Here is a 21,053-nt window from a genome sequence, read left to right as displayed (position 1 = left end):
CTAACTTGATTCGACGTCCAAGATAGTTCCAATTCTCGGATGTTGTTATCGATTGCCATCATGGGTCGAATATGGAACGCCCGCCAGAAATCCATCCCTAAGATGAGTGGTTTTCGAATTTCAGGAACTATAAGGGTCGGTACTACTCTTGTATCTGATCCAAGGGTATAAGGTACATTCACATACCCTAAACAGGTATGTTTAGTGTCGTCAGCTGTGCAAATTTTTATGTCAGACTTTAAAATCTTCAAATTATGAGCTTCTAGAAGCTGCATGGAACTCATAACGCTAACAGCCGCTCCTGAGTCCAATAAAGCCACAATTTCCGTTCCTAAAACATTAACTTTAATGTGAGGACAACAACTAGGATTCACGCGAACTTCCAAAATTGACATATTGTTTGGACCTTCATTATCTCCTAGATCGGGAATCGTTTCTACGGGCGAGATGATCGGATTCCCTTGCAAACATCCCGCTCTTAGTTTGTTGGCCTCGACGAGATCCGGACATTTCTTTCCTCCATCGTAGGATGATTGTTCTCGCAAGTTCTCGTAGTCCTTCCTAATTTACCGCAAGCGTAACAGAAAATTATTCTTCGTTCTTTGCAGTCCCTCCACGTATGACCATTCTTCTGGCAGTTCCAGCAGGTTAAGGTTGTCGTTGATACTCGTTGATCCAATGGTTGTCCTACTGACGTCCTTTGGCTAGTAGTCCCAGATACTGCCTGCTGACGATTGTTACGTTGAGATTTCTGAATGGTCTGAACTGGCGCTAAATCAAAATCCGAATCTTCTTCAGCAGAATCTTCGGCTTCAATGTGGTTAACTTCATTTTTCCCAGTATTGTTTGTTCTGTAGAAATTAGGGTCACTAGCATCTATTTTGTGGTTGATCCTTATCAAATGCTCAAGGTCGTAAATGTCCATTATCGATAACCTCGAACGATAATGAGGTCTCATATTTTCCCAAATAAGTTCAAAGAGTGTTGACGACGAAAACGGTCGTTGAAGACACTGGTTGAGTTTCTCAACCTCTGTAACATATGCGATAAACGTTTCTCCCTTCCTCTGTTTGAGCTCACGTATTTGTGCTTTAATTCCCCTGTCGCGGTTTGGGTTCCCATAACGAAAACGAATTTCATCCTCAAATTTACTCCAACGTGTAAATTTATCCTCTCTGGTGAACCACCAGTCGTACGCTTCTCCCTTAAGACGATGGTGAATGTTTCGCAGTAGTTCTTTATCCGAAACACCTTCATGTTTTGCCAGTTTCTTAATTTTGTATAGAAAGTCTTCAACTTGGATAGACCTGTTGTCTCCGGAGAACGAGAGATTCCAATTTTCAACCCTTGACTTTTTGTAGTAACTTCTTCTGTTAGACGAGGAGCTACAAGATGAAGAGCTATGATGCCTATGTCTACGATTTTTACGACCTTTTTCCCGATGTCTTCCTTCTCTTCTATGACTGATATCAGAACTGTATTCACTATCAGATTCGCTACAAGAGTACCTGTTCCGATTACGTGATCTACCATGTCTCTCTCTTCCTGTTTCCTCGTAATTGACTCTATGTTTCCTTAAAGGGCTCTCACTTCTTTTCTCCTTTCTTCTATCAGCCTTATCCACTTGTCTTCTTCTGAATTCTTCACCGGAACTAACGTCTTCAAGAGAGTTACTTCTTCCTCCGCACGCGAAACTATGCAATCTATCATTATACCTGCCTTTCTGCCTCTCAACACTTCTAATTTCAGGGCTTCTGAATGACTGTCTTCTCTCTTTTCGCTCTGTCTGAGTGTCCTTCTTCGAGAATCGATTTCCAAACACTCCTCTTTCTGAAAAAACTTCTTCATATTTTCCTTCATAATCAATGCCAAATTTACCACCCCTAGTCGTAACTTCCTCTCTAAATGGTTTTTCATCCTTATAATCCTTCTTCCTAGCTCCCTTTCCTTCACAATCGCCACATTTGCAATTGCCTCCAAGGCATTTCAACTCTAACTTGTCGAAATTAAGCGACTCGAATGAACTTCGAATCGACTTTTGTGGTGTCTTTAAAAGAGCACCCGGATTAATTGGGCGATATCTAGTATCTTGCTCATTTGTCTCGACTGCTTGACTCCTATCTTTCACATCTTCCGCACCTATATCTCCCCTCTTCGTCTTTACCGCAGAATTCGGATCGGGATTTCTCCACGATTCACTGACACCTGATTCTTTCTTCCCTGAGTCTTGACTACCCTTTTCTTCAAGCTCTTCTCGAACATGCTGGTTTAGTTCTATGAGAACCGTTTCAATTTGTTCACAAGCTTCCTTTCTAGCTGCTGCCTCCTCTTCATTCTCGACTGAAGCATTTGCTACGCGAATCAAAAAGTGTCGTAATCTCGAAACCAAGTTTCTATCGAACTTCTTCCGTAACTGTGCTACTATTTCCTCTACTGATCTTGCTACCGTTTTGATCTCATCTGAATACTTGCTCACACTCTCATAAGAAAGGTTGTATTTCCTGTCTTCCTTGAACAACCTTCTCAATAACCTCTTTTTGTCTTCTAAATTCTCTCTCCTATCAACTGTCTGTTTTCGTAGACGTAGCTCGAAATCAACCTCCTCCTCTAACAGATGGTCGACCGTTGGTCGTATATACGGTCCAGCCATTCTCAAATCGTGAAAATTCACCCGTAAACACTCAGATTTTTTGAAAAACTATCACCCTCTCAATTTCGATCAGATTCCAACTCAAATTTCAAACTATAGATTAAACCGATGCTCAGAATCAACTAAATGTTCAAAAACAGAAGAAAAAAAAGGTGAAACTAGGCAAAAAGTAATTCAAATTTTGTTATTTACGATTCTAGAATCCAGATATCGGATGAACGAATGTTTAAATTCAGAAAAAAGGAAAAAACCAGACTAAAAAATAAAATTCAGTTCAAATTCAAAAGTTGAGTTTTTCAGAGAGAAGGATTAAATAAAAACTTAGGCTATAGAAAAAAACAATTCAAAATCTTTAAAACTAGAAATGAATTCAATTAAAATAAGGGAAAATAATAATAAACTTAATCTGTAATCAAAATTCAATTCAGCGATACAAGTAAAAGATAAAATTCAATGTTCAGTTCAGGATAAGATTAAAATTCAATTCAGGAATATACTAACTAAAATAAAAATTCAATTCAAACTTACTGCTAGAAATTCAAAGAAAATGTAATGCAAACGAAATCCAAATTCAAAGTTTTCTATAATAAAGTTACCGTGAAATCAAATTAAAACTTATTTTTTTCCAATTAAAATAGATTTTGAAAGAACTGCAACGTTTAAATTCTTTTTAGTTGGGCGCCAATGTAACCGTTCGCTAAACTATTCTTGAGGGTCGATAAAGCGCGGTGGCTTAAGCGCCACTCTCAGAGAGAGACCACCGGTCGTGTTGAAGTATGCCCGACTATGCTAGAGACTATTCCTCTCAGGGATGGTTTTCGAACGGTTCATCGAAAAACGACAGAATTGCTTCGAAAAACGCAAAATTAAGTTCTACTCTTTCGCAGGCTAACAGAACCTTAGGGAGAGCCGAAGGGATGCTTACTCAATCGAGCAGAATAACGGAACGAAACGTAACTAAAGGTAGTGAGTATGTTTATTAAAAATAAGCAACGTAAAACGTAATGTAACTGAACTAAATTTCAACAATTTAACCGTTTATTTTTAGGCGACTCATTCGTGTTGGACGGAAATTTCAATACGGAATGGAAAGAGCAAACATGGCCATGTAAAAAAGAAGCTCTTGACGTACCTGCGCAGGTTTTTTGACGACGATCGATGGCGGGGCGACGACGAAGCTCGACGAATCGATGATGGCGTCCTTCGGTTCTCGAAGATGGCGGTACCTGGCGTGTTGGTGCTGCGTTTTGGCGCGCAGCGACGACGAGGAGACCCGTGTGCGTTATGGCCGTATTATCGTTGCGGAGGGAGTGGCGGCTGGACGGAAGCTTCCGGTTTATCTCGACGAGAGTATGCGGCGGACGCCGTACGATTCCCGGGACGGTCCCTCACCAGTCGATAGGAGAGCTACAGAGCCCAGCGACCCGGCTTCGCGTACTTAGGTTCCAACTATGACCGAGCGGGGAATGCCACTACTCCTATGTACCTGGATTGTGACCGGGTTCGCGGCGTGCAATTGACGACACGCTGCACGCGAACCAAAACTCTCGTTCCCTGGTCCACGGGGTTAGACGAAGTTGGACCTACCTTCGGTTTTTGGCGACCGAGGGGGATTACTCGCTACGAAAAATAGCTTAGCGACTTCACTCCACTCCGTTTGGCTACCTTTGAAGGCGGGCCTTAGCTGGGCACACGGGTCGCGTTCAACGGACGAAAGGGCGGTTCACTCCGCCAATAACACCCCGATTCGGCGATGACGATCGCCGAAATAGCACGGAAATCCAGCCGTACGAAAAAAGCGCTGCTGGGCGCTACACGTCCAACAGGAATTAGTTTTAATAAGCGAATTAGTTTCAATAAGCACTTTTTAGAAATTATTAAAAAGGTAATTAACTTTTTTCGTAGTTTCTGCAACTGAATAAAATTATCAGCAGAATTCGCGGATTCTATGGACCTCGGTCCACTATACAAGAAAGAAAACCACAAAAAACGTTTTACATTACTTAGAAACACTTAAACTCACTCACTACTAAATTACCTTCAACCTTAGAAATAACTTTCACCAGAACTCAAACTTAACTTCAAATAACTTTCAACTTCTGACTCAACTAAACGTAATTTGGAGCTATCGCTCGAAACTATACTCGCGCACTTCTGCTTTCCAGCCGATTGTGTAGCGAAATGAACGAGTAGAAAATTGTCTTGCGCCTCGAAACCGTGCCTCTTTTCGAAAAGTCCGACTATTGAACCATTACTCTATTATTAATAATCGCGCCAACTATTTTAGCATGGCGAATATCATGCATGGCGACAAATTTGCATCGCGCCTGTAATCCGCCAAAAGGTATGTACGCGCCATGCGTATCATGCTATAAAAGCGCTACTATCGAGGAAGCTTTAACAAACACTATGACAAATAAATTCCACAAGAGCATAAGTAACAGGCACGAACCGATTTTACAAACATAAACGAAATATTTCAAAGTTGATAACTTATATACAAACATTAATGAAAAATCAATTTTATTTTTATTTTTATCTACTTTTTTTAATTAAAAAAAAACGCAAAACGTTACAATATGCTGATATAGAGTGCATTTATGTGCTACTGCAACACGAATTTTCACTAGTATTCAATTCATACAAACGTCATGCTACGAGCAAAATACCTGGGATTTCTTTACAAATACTTTCAAAGACACCTGCAGAAATTCCTTTAGGCATTTATTCAGAAACTTCTTCAGTTAATTCTTTCAGAAATTCCTCAAGAGACTTCTCCAGGAGTTTCTTCTTCGTGAATTCTTCCATGGGCATCTGGCAGGGCTCCGATAGTGATTGTTTCAAGATTTGTTCCAAGAAATGCACCAAGAATTCCTCCCACGATTTCTTCCGATTTTTTACAGATACTTCTGCCGGAAAACTTCTGTACAGCTTATTATATAAGTCATAAATGGACAAAATTTCATCGCATTCGGTTCATTGAATTCGGAGATATAACAGCTCAAAGTTGGCTATCGGATAATTCAACCTTTTTCTAAAATGCCTTTAACTTCGTGCAATATAGCCCGATCTTTTTCAAATTTTGTCCACTGATACACAACTAGTTGATCAATTTATAGTGAAAATTTGAGAATGTTTGATGCACTTTTCGAAAAGTTACAGCTAATTGAAATTTTTTTGAGAAGGGAAAATTTTGCCTGTCTCGATTATTTTGTCTATCCCCTGGAAGTTACTACCGGTAGTGTTTGTGGTTCCGGGTGTCCCGCCGGAAGTGGCCGTATACAAAAGTTAACCAAACTAATGCATGCCACACGTCAAATCGCGGCTTGTTTGATAACCTGATTACCGGTTAGCAAGAAAATAGGCTCACACCACATTAGAGACTACCAGCAGAACCAACTTTGGGTGCTTTGCCGGAACTACGAAAGTGAGCAAAATTTTTTGAAAAATGCAAATATCGCCTATCCCGATCATTTTGTCTATCCCCTGTTTGTAGTCTGTGCCTATTTTCTTACTAACCGTTCATCAGGTAATCGAAAAGGCCGTGATTTGATGCACCAAATGCATGAGTTTGGTTCAATTTTACATTTTACCACTTACGGCGGGACATCTGAAACCAGTACAGTACAGTACCAATTGTCCCAAATATGGCATGAAACTAGTTTCCTCTAACTGTTCACCCGATTTCCTAGAAAACCACGAATTGATGTGTCATATGCATGGGTTTGGATCATTTTTACATTTTACCAATTCCAGCAGGACACCCGGAACCGGTTCTGGAACACTACCGGTAGTCTCTAATGTGATCTGAGACTATTTTCTTGCTGATCGTTCTTCAGGTTATCGAAAAAGCCGGTATTTAATTAGCCGCACGCATGTGTTTGGTTTCCTTCCACATTCGTCCACTTCCAGCGGGACACCCGGAATCGGTTCTGGAACACTACTGGTTTTCCCTAATGTGGTCTGAGATTTTTTTTTTGTTAACCGTTCATCAGATTACCTAAAAAGCTGCGATTTGTTGTGTCACATGCATGGGTTTGGTTCTCTTTTACATTTGGCCACTTCCGGCGGGACAACTGGAACCGATTCCGGAGCAATACCGGTAGTTTCTAATGTAGTCTGCTTCTATTTTCTTGCAAATCGTTCATCAAGTTTTCGAAAAAGCCGCAATCTGATGTGTTGCATGCATTGCTTTGGTTCACTTATGTATTTGGCCACTTCCGGCAGGACACTCGGAATCGGTTCCGGAACACCACTGGTTCAGATATGGTCTAAGACTCTTTTCCTGCTTACCGTTCATCAGGTTATCAGAAAAGCCGCAATTTGGTGTGTCGCATGCATGGGTTTGGTTCACTTTTGTATTTGGCCAATTCCGGCGCGACACTCGGAACCGGTTCCGGAACACTACCTGTAGTTTCTAATGTGGTCTGAGACTATTTTCCTGCATACCGTTAATCAGGTAATCGAAAAAGCCGCTATTTGATGTGTCGCATGCATGGATTTGGTTCACTTTTTTATTTGGCCACTTCCGGCGGGACACCCGGAACCGGTTCTGGAACACTACCGGTTCAGATATGGTCTGAGAGTATTTTCCTGCATACCGTTCATTAGGTTATGGAAAATGCCGCGGTTTTATGTGTCGCATGCATAGGGTTGTAGCATTTTCATATCTGGCCCCTTCCTGGGGTACAGGTCCGGAACACCTAAATGGCCATAACTCCGGAACGGCTGGACCGATCCGAACCATTTTCAATAGGAAACAATGGGACCAGATTCCGCGTCGAATGAAAAATCGGTCATTAAAATCGGTCGAGGTTTACTGCCAAAAAGTGATGTGAGTTTTTTGTACACATACACACACACACACACACACACACACACACACACACACACACACACACACACACACACACACACACACACACACACACACACACACACACACACACACACACACACACACACACACACACACACACACACACACACACACACACACACACACACACACACACACACACACACAGACATAACCTCAATTCGTCGAGCTGAGTTGATTGGTATATGTGACTCGACCCTCCGGGCCTTCTATCAAAAAGTCATTTTTGGAGTGAACATATAGCCTTTCCAGTACACTTAGTGTACGAGGAAGGCAAAAATAATCCAGGAGTTCCTTAAAACATTGTATAAAACAATCTTTCTTTGAATCCATGCAATCCATCCATGCATCCAACAATAATTCGACCAAAAATTATTGGAGACATGGATTTCTCCATATTTTTTTCCAACAGAAATTCTTCCAGGATTTTTTTAGAAATTTTTCCTGGGATTTTCTAAAGAATTCCTCATGCGATTGCTTCCGAGATTCCTCATGTGTTTTCATCAGAAATTCCTCCATGTTTTCCTTCGAGAATTCCTCCTGGGATTCTCCCGTGAATTTCTTCTGTGTCTCTTCCAGGAACAACTCCATTTAAAAATTCCTCCAACGATTCCCTCAGGAACACTTTTTAAGGAGCTCCTCTTGGAATTCTTTAAGGAACTCCTCCAGTAAATAATCCAGTACTTCTTCCAGTGACTGTTTAGGGATTCCCTTAGGAATGCCTCTACGAATTGCTTCCGGGATTCCTCCTGGGGTTTCTTCAGGAGTTCCTACAGAGATTCCTTCAGGAACTGCTACAGGGACACCTCGAGGACTCCCTCCAATGAATCTTCTCAGAATTCCTTCAGGATTTCTCCAAGGATTCCATCTGCAATTTCTTCAGGAATTCTTCCTGGGATTCCTACAGGAATTTCTCAAGGGATTCCTCCACGAATTTCTACAGAGATTTCTCCAGGAATTGTTTTAGGGATTCCTTAGGGAATGGCTGCAGGGATTCGTCTCAAAAATCATCCATGAATTCTTTCAGAAATCCCTCTAGAGATTCCTCCAGAAACTCCTCCAGGAATTCTTCCAGAGATTCCTCCAGGAGTATTTCCAGAGATTCCTCTGTTAATCCCTACAGGCATTTCAGTAGGATATTCTCCAGGGATTCCTCGAAGATTTTCTGCAGGGCTTAATTCGGGAAATCCTTCTGTGATTCTTTCTGGAACAACTTATTTTAAAAATTCATACAAAGATTCTCCCAGGAACTCTTCTTAGGATTCCTTCAGGAATTCCTCCTTGTATTCCTTAAGGAACTCCTCCAGGAAATAATTCAGTACTTCCTCCAGGAATTGCCTTAGGTATTCCTTCCCTTCTAAGGCTTCCTCCAAAATTTCTCCAAGAATTACATATGCGATTTCTTCAGGATTAATTCCTGGTATTTCTCTACGTTTTTTAAGAGATTCATCCACAAATTCCTTCAGGAATTCCTCTAAGATTTTTCCCAGGGATTCCTCTAGGAATTCCTGTAGGGGTTTCTCTAAATATTCCTCCAGGAATTCATCTAGCAATTCCTCCAGAAACTCCGCCAGAAAATCTTCTAGAAATTTCTTCAGGAGTTCCTCTGGAAATTCCTTTAGGAATTGTTTCAGGCATTCTTTTAGGATATCCTCCAGGAATCCATCCAAGAATTCCTACAAGATTTTTTTTTCAGAGATTCCTCCAAGAAATCCTTCAGGTTTTCCTCAATGCATTCCTTCAGGACTTCCTCCAGGCATTCATCAAGAGATTCCTCCAGTAGTTGCTTCCTGGATTCTTCCAAGAAATCCACCAGGAATTAATACAGAAATTTATCCAGAAAATCTTCAAGGGATTCCTCCAGGGAATTTATTCAAAGATTTCTCCAGGAATAACTTCAGGGAATCCTCCAAGAATTCCACCAGGAATTCTCCTAGGCATTCTTCCAGGAAATTTTCCAGGGATTCCTCCTTGGATTCTTGCAGAGATTTCTCCAGAAATTGCACCAGATATTCCTCCAGGAATTGCTTCAGGGATTCCTCCAGGAATTCCCCAGGAGTTCTTCCAGGAGCTTCTCCTGGGATTGCTTTAGGAATTTTTCGTGGTATTTCTTCAGAAATCTACGCAGGCATTCCTCCAGGATTTCATCCAGGAACTTCTCCAGGGTCTCCGCGAGGAATTTCTCCAGGAATTTCCTCAAAGATTTCTTCGACATTTCTTCCAGGATTTACTCTAGGAATACTTTCAAAATGTTTTTCAGGAATTCCTCCAAGAATTCTTGCAGATTTTTCTCCAGAAATTGCTGCACGGGTTTCTCCAGGAAGTTCTTCGGGGATTTCTTCACTAATTCCAAGAATTCTCCCAGAGATTCCTTCAGAAATTCTTTCGAGAATTTCTCCAGAAATTTCTCTAGAAATTCCTCCAGGAATTTCTCAGGGGATTTTTACAGAAATTTCTCCCAGAGTTCCTCTAGAGTTCCCCTCAGAAATTTGTCCAAAAATTGTGGCAATAATTTCTTCAAAGATTCTTTCAAGAACTTCTCCAAGGATTCCTGCAGCAATTCTCCAGGAATTTCTCCAGGAACTCCTCCAGGAAATTCTCCTGGAATTACCCCAAGAATTTCTTCAGGAATTCGTCCAGTAATTTCTGAAGGAATTGATCCAGGAATTGCTCCTGGACATCCTTCAGAAATCATGTCAGCAATTTCTCCAGGACTTTTTTCTAGAAATTCTTTCAGGAAATTCTCCAGGAATAGCTTCAGGAAATTTTCAGGGATTCCACCAGGAATTTTTTAAGGAATTTCTTCTGAGATCATTTTAGGGATTCCTCCAGGGATTTCTCCTTGAATTTCCCCAGGGATTCCTCCAGGAAATCCTCCAGAATTTCCTCCAAGGATTCTTCCAGTAAATCCTCTAGGGGTTTCTTTAGAAATTTTTCCAGGAAAATCTCCAGAAGTACCTTCAGTATTTTTTCAGGGATTCCTCCAGGAATACCACGACAATACCTCTAGGAATTCTTTTATGCATTCCTCCAGGATTTTATCCAGGAACTTCTCCAGGAACTCCTCCAGAAATTCCTGCAGGAATTACCCCAGGACATCCTTCATAAATTTTGTTAGCAATTCCTCTAGGAATTTCTCCAGGCATTTATTAATATCTCCTGAGATTCCATCAGGAATCCTCTCACGAATTTCTCCAGAGATTTTTGCTTGAATTTCTCCAGAGATTTCAAGACCAACAATTGAAAAGGCCACATCAACATTGCGTAAACAAACACGTTTCTGTCGACTTAGGGCCTTCTGGGATCCACCCACGCATCTCACCACCATTAATAGAAAGCTTGATGTATGCGCTGGAGATTCCTCTAGAAATTCATCCAGTAATTCTTACAAGAATTTCTCTAGAGATTCCTCCAGCAATTCTCGCAGGAATACCTTTAGGAATTCCTCCAGGATTTTATCCATCAATTCCTGAAGGAAATACCACAGGATTTTTTTTTCAGGAATTCCTCCAGGAAATTCTCTAGGAATTGTTCCTGGACATCCTTCAGAAATTATGTCAGCAATTTCTCCAGAAATTTCTTTAGAAAATCCTTAAGGTATTCCTTCAGAGATTCTTCCAGGAAATTCTCCAGGAATACTATCAGGTTTTTTTCAGGGATTCCTCCAGGCATTCTTCCGGAAATTCATTTAGAGATTCGCCCAGGAATTGCTTCAGGGGTTCCTCTAGGTTCTCAGAATTTCTCAAGGGATGTTTTCAAAAATTTCTCCAGCAATTCCTCCCAGAATTCCTCTGGAGATTTCTTTAGTATTTTTTCCAGGGATTGCTCCAAAAATTCATCCAAGAAATTCCTTCAGTATTTCCTGTTGGGTCTTATTCAAGAATTCTTCCTAGAATTACGTCTGGGATTTGTTCAGAAGTATCTCCAGGACTCTCTATAGATTTTCAAAGGAATTTGCTTCAGGGATTTCTCCAAGAAATCCACCAAGAATTCCTTCTGAAATTTATCTATGATATCCTCTAGGAATTCTAGGAAGATTGCTTTTTTTTCTAGGGATTCCTCCCAGAAGTCCTCCAGTAATTTCTCCAGAACTTCCTCCAAGGAATTCTCCAGAAATTTGTCTAGAATTTCTTCTAGGATTTCCTCATGAGATCTCTTCAGATATTGAGATGAACCAGCCAACGGCTGAAAATCTCATTAATAAAGTGAATTGAATTGAACTCTTCAGATATTTCTCTAGGTATTCGTTCCAAAATTTATACAGGAACTCCTCCAGGTATGCTTTCAGAAATTTATCCAGAGATTTCTCCGGGATTCCACAGGGCTTCCTCCAGGCATTCCTGTAGGAATTGCTCCTGGGATTTATCCAGGAATTTTGCAGGGATTGTTCCGGGAATTCCTCAAATTATTTCTTCAGAAATTCCTCTCAGGTTCTCTTTAAAAAATCATTCAGGAGTTTCTTTGGAAATTTTAAAATGTACCTAAAAACTTCTCCAGGTTTACCTGATGATATTTTTTAATTATTTAAAGAATTTCTAGAGGAACTCCTCCACCAAATAATATTGGAAGATAATTTAAAAAGGACTCATACAGGAACCAGGAAATTCTAGTCCTAAAAATCCTTAATCATCCAGTAATTGCTCACTGCTACCAGCACCACGTTGGTTTTTGAAGATCAGGCGAGTTTTTTAACGTATACAACAGTGTGACTGCTGAAGGATTAAATAACGCTTGTAGAGTATAATGTTATTATATTCAATTTCACCGTAATGCGTATGAATATAAGCTAGTATAGGCACAAATTTGCTAAGGGAGCTTGCCCCCACCCTTGGCCGAAAAGCTGGTTACGCCCTTGCCAGACCTGATTCACTTTCATATAAAATTAATCAGACCAGAATCACTTCAATATGATGTGAATCAGACCTGAATCACTTAAAAACAAAGTGAATCGAACCTGAATCACTTGAACATGAAGTGATTCAAACCTAAATCACTTGATTATGAAGTAAATCGAGCCTGAATCACTTGAACATGGTGTGAACCAGACCTGAATCACTTGAAAATAAAGTGAATCGGACCTGAATCACTTTAAATGAACCAGACCTGATTCACTTGAATATAAAGTAAAATAGACCTGAATCACTCGAATATGAAGTGACTTTAATATGAAGTAAATCGAACCTGAATCACTTGAATATGATGTGAATCAGACCTGAATATTAAGAATTTGAAGTGAATCAAACCTGAATCACTCGATCATGAAGTGAATCAGACCTGCATTACTTGAATATGAAGAGAATTCGAGAGGTATATTTATTATTTAGTAGCTTTTGAGGTATTTGATCTTCTTTAACAGTGGTTGGTGACACCAGTGCCTATTCTCCATCACAGTGACTGGATAGAGATTTGTGTCGTCGAGAAAGTTGTTCATTTTCACAAACTAAATGACACTCTCATAGACGTCAAAATTCCACGGCACGTTTTCAGGCTAACTAGGGTCTCGATGGGTATATTATCGGCAGGTTTGTTCTTGTATCTTCATGGGGGGTTTTTGTCGACCAAATTTTCTGAAACTTGGTCGAATAATTCAGCTTGGTTGGGAAGAATTTTAGGCTGTCCAACTCACATTAAAGGGAATACTTAGAAACTGAAAAATTCGTTTAGGAGTTGTCAAGTATACTTTTAAAAATCTTAAAGAACTTCAAGTTTTTTGTTCTAGAATAGTTTGAATGTGTTGAAATACCCGTTATGCATACCGATCTATAATTGTATGACAATTCCTTCGGAAAAGAAATAAGAAACTTACCTCTCTATCCTTTGCCGATAGTTCCTCCGCAAGCGTTTTGGGCGCCGTTCGGCTTTCGGCGGCCACCGCCGCGGCCTCCTTCGATTCACCACTATCGTTTCCCTCGGCGCTACAGCTACCACTGCTACTGTCATTGTGACTATTGCTACCGGTTTGCGCCTGGTTGCCAGCGCTACAACTTTTGTCCGCCGGGTTATCTTTACTGCTGTGTTGATCATTGCAGCTACTGTTAGCTCCTCCACTATCCCGGTCCTTGTCCGTCGGACTCGGGCTGACCCTGTGGCCGATACTACTGCTACAACTGTCACTTTTGTTATTGTTGTTATTGTTACTGCTGTTGATGTTGTTATTGTTCATAATAAACGATTTGGCGTCCTTAAGCAGATCCAGCCGCGAATCGACCGCTCCGTCGAGACCGGGTTTGTCCGGACTGCCGCCGGTGAGATCCAGCTTGAGCTTCCCGCTGACGCTGCCGGCGTCGTCGGAGAGCGGAGTCGTCGATGGGGACGGTGGCGTAACGCCATTCTGCTCGATGATCGTGGACGACGCCAGCGGCGGCGACGAAACGTTGGTCGTGGTGGTGGCCGCCGTAGCCGCTGTGGTGGCAGTCGCTGCACTCAGCAGTCCATCCATGCTGGCCGCTGTCGTACTGTTGGGCGATAGTTTCTCCTTCTTTTCGGCTTGCTGCAAATAGAGAAACAAATGCCGGGGGTTAATCAACACGTTTTTTTGGGTTTAACCCATAAATCCGAGATTTGATGACCGCGTGGCCTTCAATTTTGGCGTGTTAAATTGAATTTTTACGATTGGAAATATGTGTATGCGGCATCGTCGACCATTTGGATAAACATAACCTAAAAACAAAAGTTACTGCGCTACGACCCCTTCTCGCGCAACGAGAAAAAAACGAAACGTGCAAAGCTAATTAACCGCGGCAGCGGCATTGCCATGATCTGGGAGTGATCTAATGTACTCGGCCTCGAAGCATCCATTATCGAGCAGCACCCGAAATAGTAAATAGACTAATAAAAGTGTTATTGTTTTTATCGTCACTGACTGGCAGCCAGCAATGAGGTCAACGAATATGACGGTGCTGGCGCTGACGCGCCAGTGTTACCAACCACATAAAAACCATTGCTTCACACCTGACTCATGAACTACTGCAGCGATCCAAGTCGATCCAAGCTGAACCGATCGAAGATCAACGGTAATCTTGATCTTCATTAATGCATGTTTACGTCGGCGTCCTGCTGAGACCGAAATAAATGGCTTACCCGCGCTGTGACTCAGAAGCAGAAAGCAGCCATAACTTTCCGCGATCACTTGGAAAAACATCATTAAAAGCGGGAATTTTGACAAGATGTCGCCGGCTGCTCGCCGCCAACCAACCGCCGCCCAGTCGATATATCCCCACACATGAAACGAAGTTCGAATTCCGATCGCAATCGGATGTGCAACAGTTGCTCGATCTTCCTCCCCACCACGCCACGGTGGGAAATCGAAACTCATAACTATAAATATATGAGATGGCTCAAGTAGTTCTCTACTTCCAACTACAGTCATCTACTTGTACAGCTTTTAAAACTAAATAAATAAACAAATTGCCCGGGTCCCATCCACCGGCGACGCGGTATGCAGCAGCCGGAATGCGTATCTTTGAAGATCGAACCCCGGGCGACACGGCGCGGCCGGCGTGTTAAAGTGACGGAATTCATCGGGGACGCAAACGCAAGATTCATTGGTGCACCATGGGCGCTTTAATGATTTCTTCCTGTGGTCTCCTCCGTGTCTCCTCGTAGTGTTCGTTCATCACTTTTGGCCTGCCAATTTTTGAAGCGTCGGTCGGTCGGTCGTCGCCGGGTGTATCCGACCGTGTGCGAAATGTGATCTAATTAGCTAGATAAATACCACTCTGGGTATAGTGATGCACATCTGAATTGGTACAGGATGGTGCTCACCTGAGACGCTGAGACTCAACCACAACCAGCTCTGTTTTCTAGCACCAATCTCGGAGCGTGACCTCAGTAGTCGTAAACGCCACTCATCGTTCGCCATGCTTCTCATCTGTTCGAGCTCGCTGATCCATCGCCTTTCTTGTCCATGTCTCCCTAAATACTTCACCGTCGAAGTTCAATGTCATTCACCTATGAGGACTTGGACTAGTCGCTCTGCCTGCTGTGGTTGTAGTCGATACCGCAAGGTTGTTGCTGTGAGCGTAGACATTATCAACTCTTCAGTTTGAGCTAACTCGCGTCTATCTACGACGACCTAGCGTCCACTTGAACTTTCTTCAGGATGTAACGCTGATGACTTAATCCGCACTGATACTCTTGAAGGGTACTTTCAATACCGACATCTCCCAGATCGAAATTGAGTATGGCCAGGTCCTCTATCAAGATCTTATCCCGCTGGTTGGTGAAACGGCTTCGCCACTCCACCATCAGAGCATATTGAAGTCACCAGTTAATCGCCGGTCATAGCTTCGTCAACTCCACCGCCATGTGGTTCACCATCTGTAAGAACTGGTCTGTCAACCATTGAGGAGGCGATTAGCAGCTGCTAGCTACGAAACCCTCGTTAATCAGCCTATTTATTACGTATCTACCCGTCATCTATACCGCAGCTGTTTTGGACCCATCGGTGATCCAATTACCATTTCTGGTGGGTAAGTGGTGCAGGCCCGCTATAATACAATATACGTCCTTCACTCTGTGACTGCTTGACACAGGAGTTACTAATCTACGTCATAGTGGTTCAGGTTCAACTGCGTTACCAGCTAACACTCTCTTGAAGGCTGGGCACTTGGGAACTCCCGTCGCGCTGTTATGCTACTCGGATTGCCCGGATCAAATCAAACAATTGGGAAGTTTGGTACAGCCTTGGGCCCACAGTGATCACAGTTTGCTTGTTCATGGGCCATCGCAGTTCGGGACACCTAAAGCAAGACTCCGGCGGTTAGCGAACTTTCATCAAGTACCATCGCACCTTGACCTTCCCTATTACACTGAATGAGTTCAAGAAGGACTCTTATCCTGACCCACCGTAACTTGTGGTGGCTGAAGACTAATGCATGGTCGGAGTCTCTTCACCATATCAGCTCGGGATGGGCTGGCTATCCAAGCTAAAGCTTTCTGCTTAACTGAGAGACTCTCTTCATAGGCTCCTTGTAAGTTTTATACGAGAACTCTTCATCAACCGCTTACCAAGAAGTGCTAGAAACAACACCGTCGTTGAGGATAGAAGAGCATGATGAGATGCAGATGAAATTCGATATGCTGCCTACCAATGTCCGAGAGAAAAGGAAGAGCAGATAAATTACTTGGAGACCTTTATCCATTCGCGTGGTCACATCAAGCGGAAAGTCACCATGATCAGCAACACCCTGGAGGAAGCAGAGGATGGTCTAGGAAGGATAACTCCATCTCTGGTGAAGGTTTACTTCAAGGAGCTGAAGAAGCTGCACTAGCAAGGGTACGTCACAGCTCACCGAGGAGTGCCAGAAGCGACAACGCCGTTGAAGTTAGAGGAGCAGGACTGACTACCACAAAAGCTGCTACAAACTGCCAGGCTTAAGGTAATCGTCCAGGAACAGCCATTGCGAGCGCCAATTCCCAGCTTCGATTAGAGTTTGGGGAACTACATGAAGCTACACCATCTTGATGAGGTCCTTATTGGTAGTGCCTCCCAATCGATAACGGCGAAGATGATTTAGTAGAAAGATGTTCAGTTGACATGGAAGCAACTGAAGGACCAGTTCGAGAAACCTCGTTAATCATAAACATCACCCTAGCAGGTCTGCTGGAGCTGAAACTGATGGCAAAAAGGAATCATGATAACTTGCTGGAGCTGACAAAGATCATCACGGCCCAACATCACGATCTGTTTTGTCTTCAGCTGTGAGAAATGATCAAAGCGTGCTCTAAATCGTCTAACGTGAAGTTGGTAAGGCAGAAGGTAAATGCTGCGATACCAACAAGCAAGCCTCAGCGCTATCTCCTGTGCTACGAGGATCATCGCCACTTCCTACGCCACTGTCCTACATTCATTAAGGCGAAACAGCTCGACTTTTGAACGAGGTAAGTTGAATCTGTGTAACAACTGCTTGAATCCCGGACACCGATCCATCAATTGTTCATCAAGGAAGACCTGTTCGGAGTGACAGTAGAAACACCACAAGTTTCTACATAAGGATCCGATAATATTGCCAGAGAAGCCTGCTTTACTGATGCAGAAGGTAAGCACAGCTCAGGTGAACCAGCAGGCTTCGCCAGTAGAAGAACCTTCCCGGACATCGTCAAACACGGCTGTTCCGAACAACGAACTTTTGGAGCTGAAAATGGCAATACTCATGATAGCTCTATTCAACCTGCGGGACCTTTTCAACAGGGAGATGCCACGCCGTGTAGTTCTGGATTCTGACTCGCTGATGAGTTTTATTTTGAAGCATATGGCAGACCGCCTGGTGGTGCATAGGGCTCGCATACTTCTACCAATTGCGGAGTGGGTGCTGGCAAGACTCTAGAGGTGCTCTGGAGAAGCTAAAAACAGCAGTTAAATCCACGTACACGGCCTTTTCAATGCTTTGCGAACTCCAAGGGAACCAGAGTCATTTCCACTTCCCAGCTGGGTATTTCGAAGTGGCCGATCCCGAGTTTAATCTACTTGACCAAATTAACATGCATTTTTGCGTATCCTATTTCCTTCGACTGCTCAAAATCGGGATGAATCCAGCTGTCATGGGAATTGCTTGATCTACCTACATGAAGCATAGTTTGGCCAGGTGCTAGTCTAGGAGCACCAGAGCAACCGAAACCACGAAATGTTTTGGAAAGTTGAGGAAGTCAAAGATGCTGATAAACCTTCGGATCTAAAACAACAACGCAAGAAGACATTTCTGGCTATCTAAGGCATTGTCCAGTTAGAATCCGGCCGCAGATAATCACTTATATCTCAGAGGTGGAATAACAAACATAAAAGGTTAAGCCATCAAAACAAAGATAATTTACTGTAGCTTCATGGAAAAATATCATTAAAATTATTAAATTTGATTTTTAATACATTTTCTCATTTTTTCCGTGATAACTTCCTTAAAAATCTGCACAATGGTAGTAAATTTTAACATCAACCCCTTCGGCGTATTTGTTTAACAATCAGGTCATCTCTGTAGTGTCCTGAGACCCTCTACCAGTCTGATTAAGAATCCAAAGAAACTTTACCAAATATTTCTCTTCTTGCGAAATTACGGGCTTATCAGTGAATTCCAAAGAAGCGAAATTTGAGTGTTTTTTCGTTAATAAACACTATCCAACAGTGATGACACCACTGCACATCTCAAGCTGTCGTGATAGCTCTCCAAAGTAGCTCAAACCTCTTCAGATCCCTTCTGGGCATTTTTGAAAAGCAGCACGCGATTCTTGAGGTTATCATCTTTATCTTTGTACACATTTGGTGTCAAAATCGTGGTGTGAGAAAACGATATCCAGAGCTCGAACATCCTGCCAAATCTTGGAATTCCAAGCAGATTTATCCATGAACATAAACTTTAATCTTCCTTGGACACTTCCTCATGGCATGGTTAACAACATCTGAGCACATCACACATAATGGTTTTGGAGATATTAACATTTTTCGCGACTGTCGTACCTGACCACCCTAAATTTTCAGCGTGTTTGTGCAAGATTTTTTTCCTTCGCATGTCTTCATTCTGAAATAACTTTTCACTCGTAGCAAGAAAATCGATGAAATTTTCACCGTCAGTAGAGGACTTGTTTATGATCAGACTGCAGTGAAAAAAATATGATTATGATCATTTAGAGCGTCACAATAAATTATCCTTTGCGTCCGGATTCTAACTGGACAATGCTTTATCCATGTTCAAAACGACACCGACACGGTAATGAAGAACGATCCACAGAGGGATCCAGTTATGAAACTCCAGTACAAGAAGTTCATCGAGGTCTATGAAGCCCTAGGATACTGTTGCGACGCCGGCGAGGACTCCGATGCAGCACACAAACTCCGGTAATACATGCCCTACCCTGCCCTACCATGCAGTATTACACCGTCCAGTTCTAGTACAAAGTTCCGCATTGTGTTCTATGCATCAGCAAAGGCTTCAACAAATGACGTCGCTGTAGACCAAGCTCTTCTGGTAGGCACAACTGTACAAAACGACATCTTCATGATCCTAGTTCGGTTCCAGGAGTATGTTGTTATGTACACTGCTGATATATTGAAGATGTATCGGCACCTCAGGGTCATTCCAGACAATTTGTGCTTCCAAAGAATCTTTTCGTTAACTGATCCAGCGCTGTCTCTTCGTGTACTGGAATTGACAACGGTGAAGCATTGAAACAACCTTCGCTGCTCTTCTTGCTACAAGGTATTTGCTGCAACTGAGTATTGACAAGGCTAATGTTATGTCAGCGACATACTCACCAGAGCTGAAACCATGGAGTGCTAGACCCAGTGCTCGTTGGAAGGCTGAAATCCGTTGGAGTCGCTGACAATAAGTAGAACTTCAACCGTATGGAGTTGCTACATCGAATACTTGAAAATGATCGTGAGGAGCTGGTGAATCTTAGTGACGGCTGCGAGAGAGTCATGAAAACTCTAGGTTTGACCTGCAGTTCACTGCGGGATGAGCTTTGTGAGAGATTTGTGTTGTCTGAAATCCGCCAACTCTACGGTCCGATTAGTCTTCTGTCTTCGGTTATCATCATCGCCAAGCACATTATGCGAAGGATTTATTTGGCAGGATTCTCGTGGGAAACGCAATTGGAAGGTGATTTATGTAGGTATTGGGTAAGTCAGTCGGGAGTACCACAGAGACTCCCCAACTCAAATGCCTCAGGATCAGCACGTTTACTAAAAAGTTACTCGCGGGTGGTAGTTCTCACGCAAAATGGAGGAAAACAACAGCTCTTTTTAACAAGCTACAACAGTTTATTGTACTACTTCGCTTTCCACAGGCGTGGATCCTCGGCTCGCTCTCCACGGGTTCCGGGGGTGGGTTGGGACACGTCTTCAGGCTACCTATGTTTCGGGTCCTACCGATATTTTGGCGGATTGGTTCTCGGCCTTTGTCGACTTTTAAGTCCCTCGAGCCACGTAGGGCGCTTCACGGAGTTCATACTGTAAACAACGGGATTCTGTGTAACGCAGAAGAACAGCGTAGATAAAACTAGGATTGGACCAACATGGGGGTATTCAGGGCAGGGATGCCATATATACAGATTTATCTGTATTACACAGATTTTTTAGCTTCTATACAGATTTCGTTTTATATGAAATACATATTTTTGTATGGGATACAGATTTTTCACCCAAATTTTGTATGGTATACAGATTTTTAAAAATAGTGATACAGATTTTTCAGAAAAAATCGTCTGGCATCCCTGATTCAGGGGTTACCTGATGCTCACTTCGCCTTCCCGCAATCCGCTTCTCCTCACTACTCTACTCTTTCACTTATCCACTTTCCTTTCAATATTTCCTTTACTAGTCGTTACCTTCCGAAGCACCTTCGCTGACGAACTTTTTCTAAGCGAAAAGGATTTGGGACATCGATCAGCTGCAAGGTTCTTGACTTCCTTGCACGGTAATTGCCCCCTCATGGCGTGTGTAGATTCCTTTACGCCACCCCTCATGGCCACCAAGGATGGTAACCGTCCATCTGGCGGTGGGTTTTGGAACTACAGATGGTGATGTTCTCGTAG

The 21,053-nt window shown here is 42.6% G+C and overlaps 1 protein-coding gene across 2 annotated transcripts in view; it reads right to left on the bottom strand.

The window, feature by feature from the left end:
- Positions 1 to 21,053, bottom strand: part of LOC109427965 (rho GTPase-activating protein gacGG-like) — a 456,067-nt gene that overhangs the window by 96,581 nt on the left and 338,433 nt on the right. For both annotated transcript variants that reach the window (XM_029876838.2, XM_062858522.1), the window contains exon 2: positions 13,336 to 14,019. In XM_029876838.2, coding sequence (XP_029732698.1) covers positions 13,336 to 14,019 — 684 coding nt within the window. The remainder of the gene's footprint in view (positions 1 to 13,335; positions 14,020 to 21,053) is intronic.

Source organism: Aedes albopictus, chromosome 3 (genome assembly GCF_035046485.1).
Source record: "Aedes albopictus strain Foshan chromosome 3, AalbF5, whole genome shotgun sequence".
Classification (NCBI taxonomy): Eukaryota; Metazoa; Arthropoda; class Insecta; order Diptera; family Culicidae; genus Aedes; species Aedes albopictus.
Note: the sequence above shows the minus strand (reverse complement) of the source record. Positions and strands in the feature narration are given on the sequence as shown.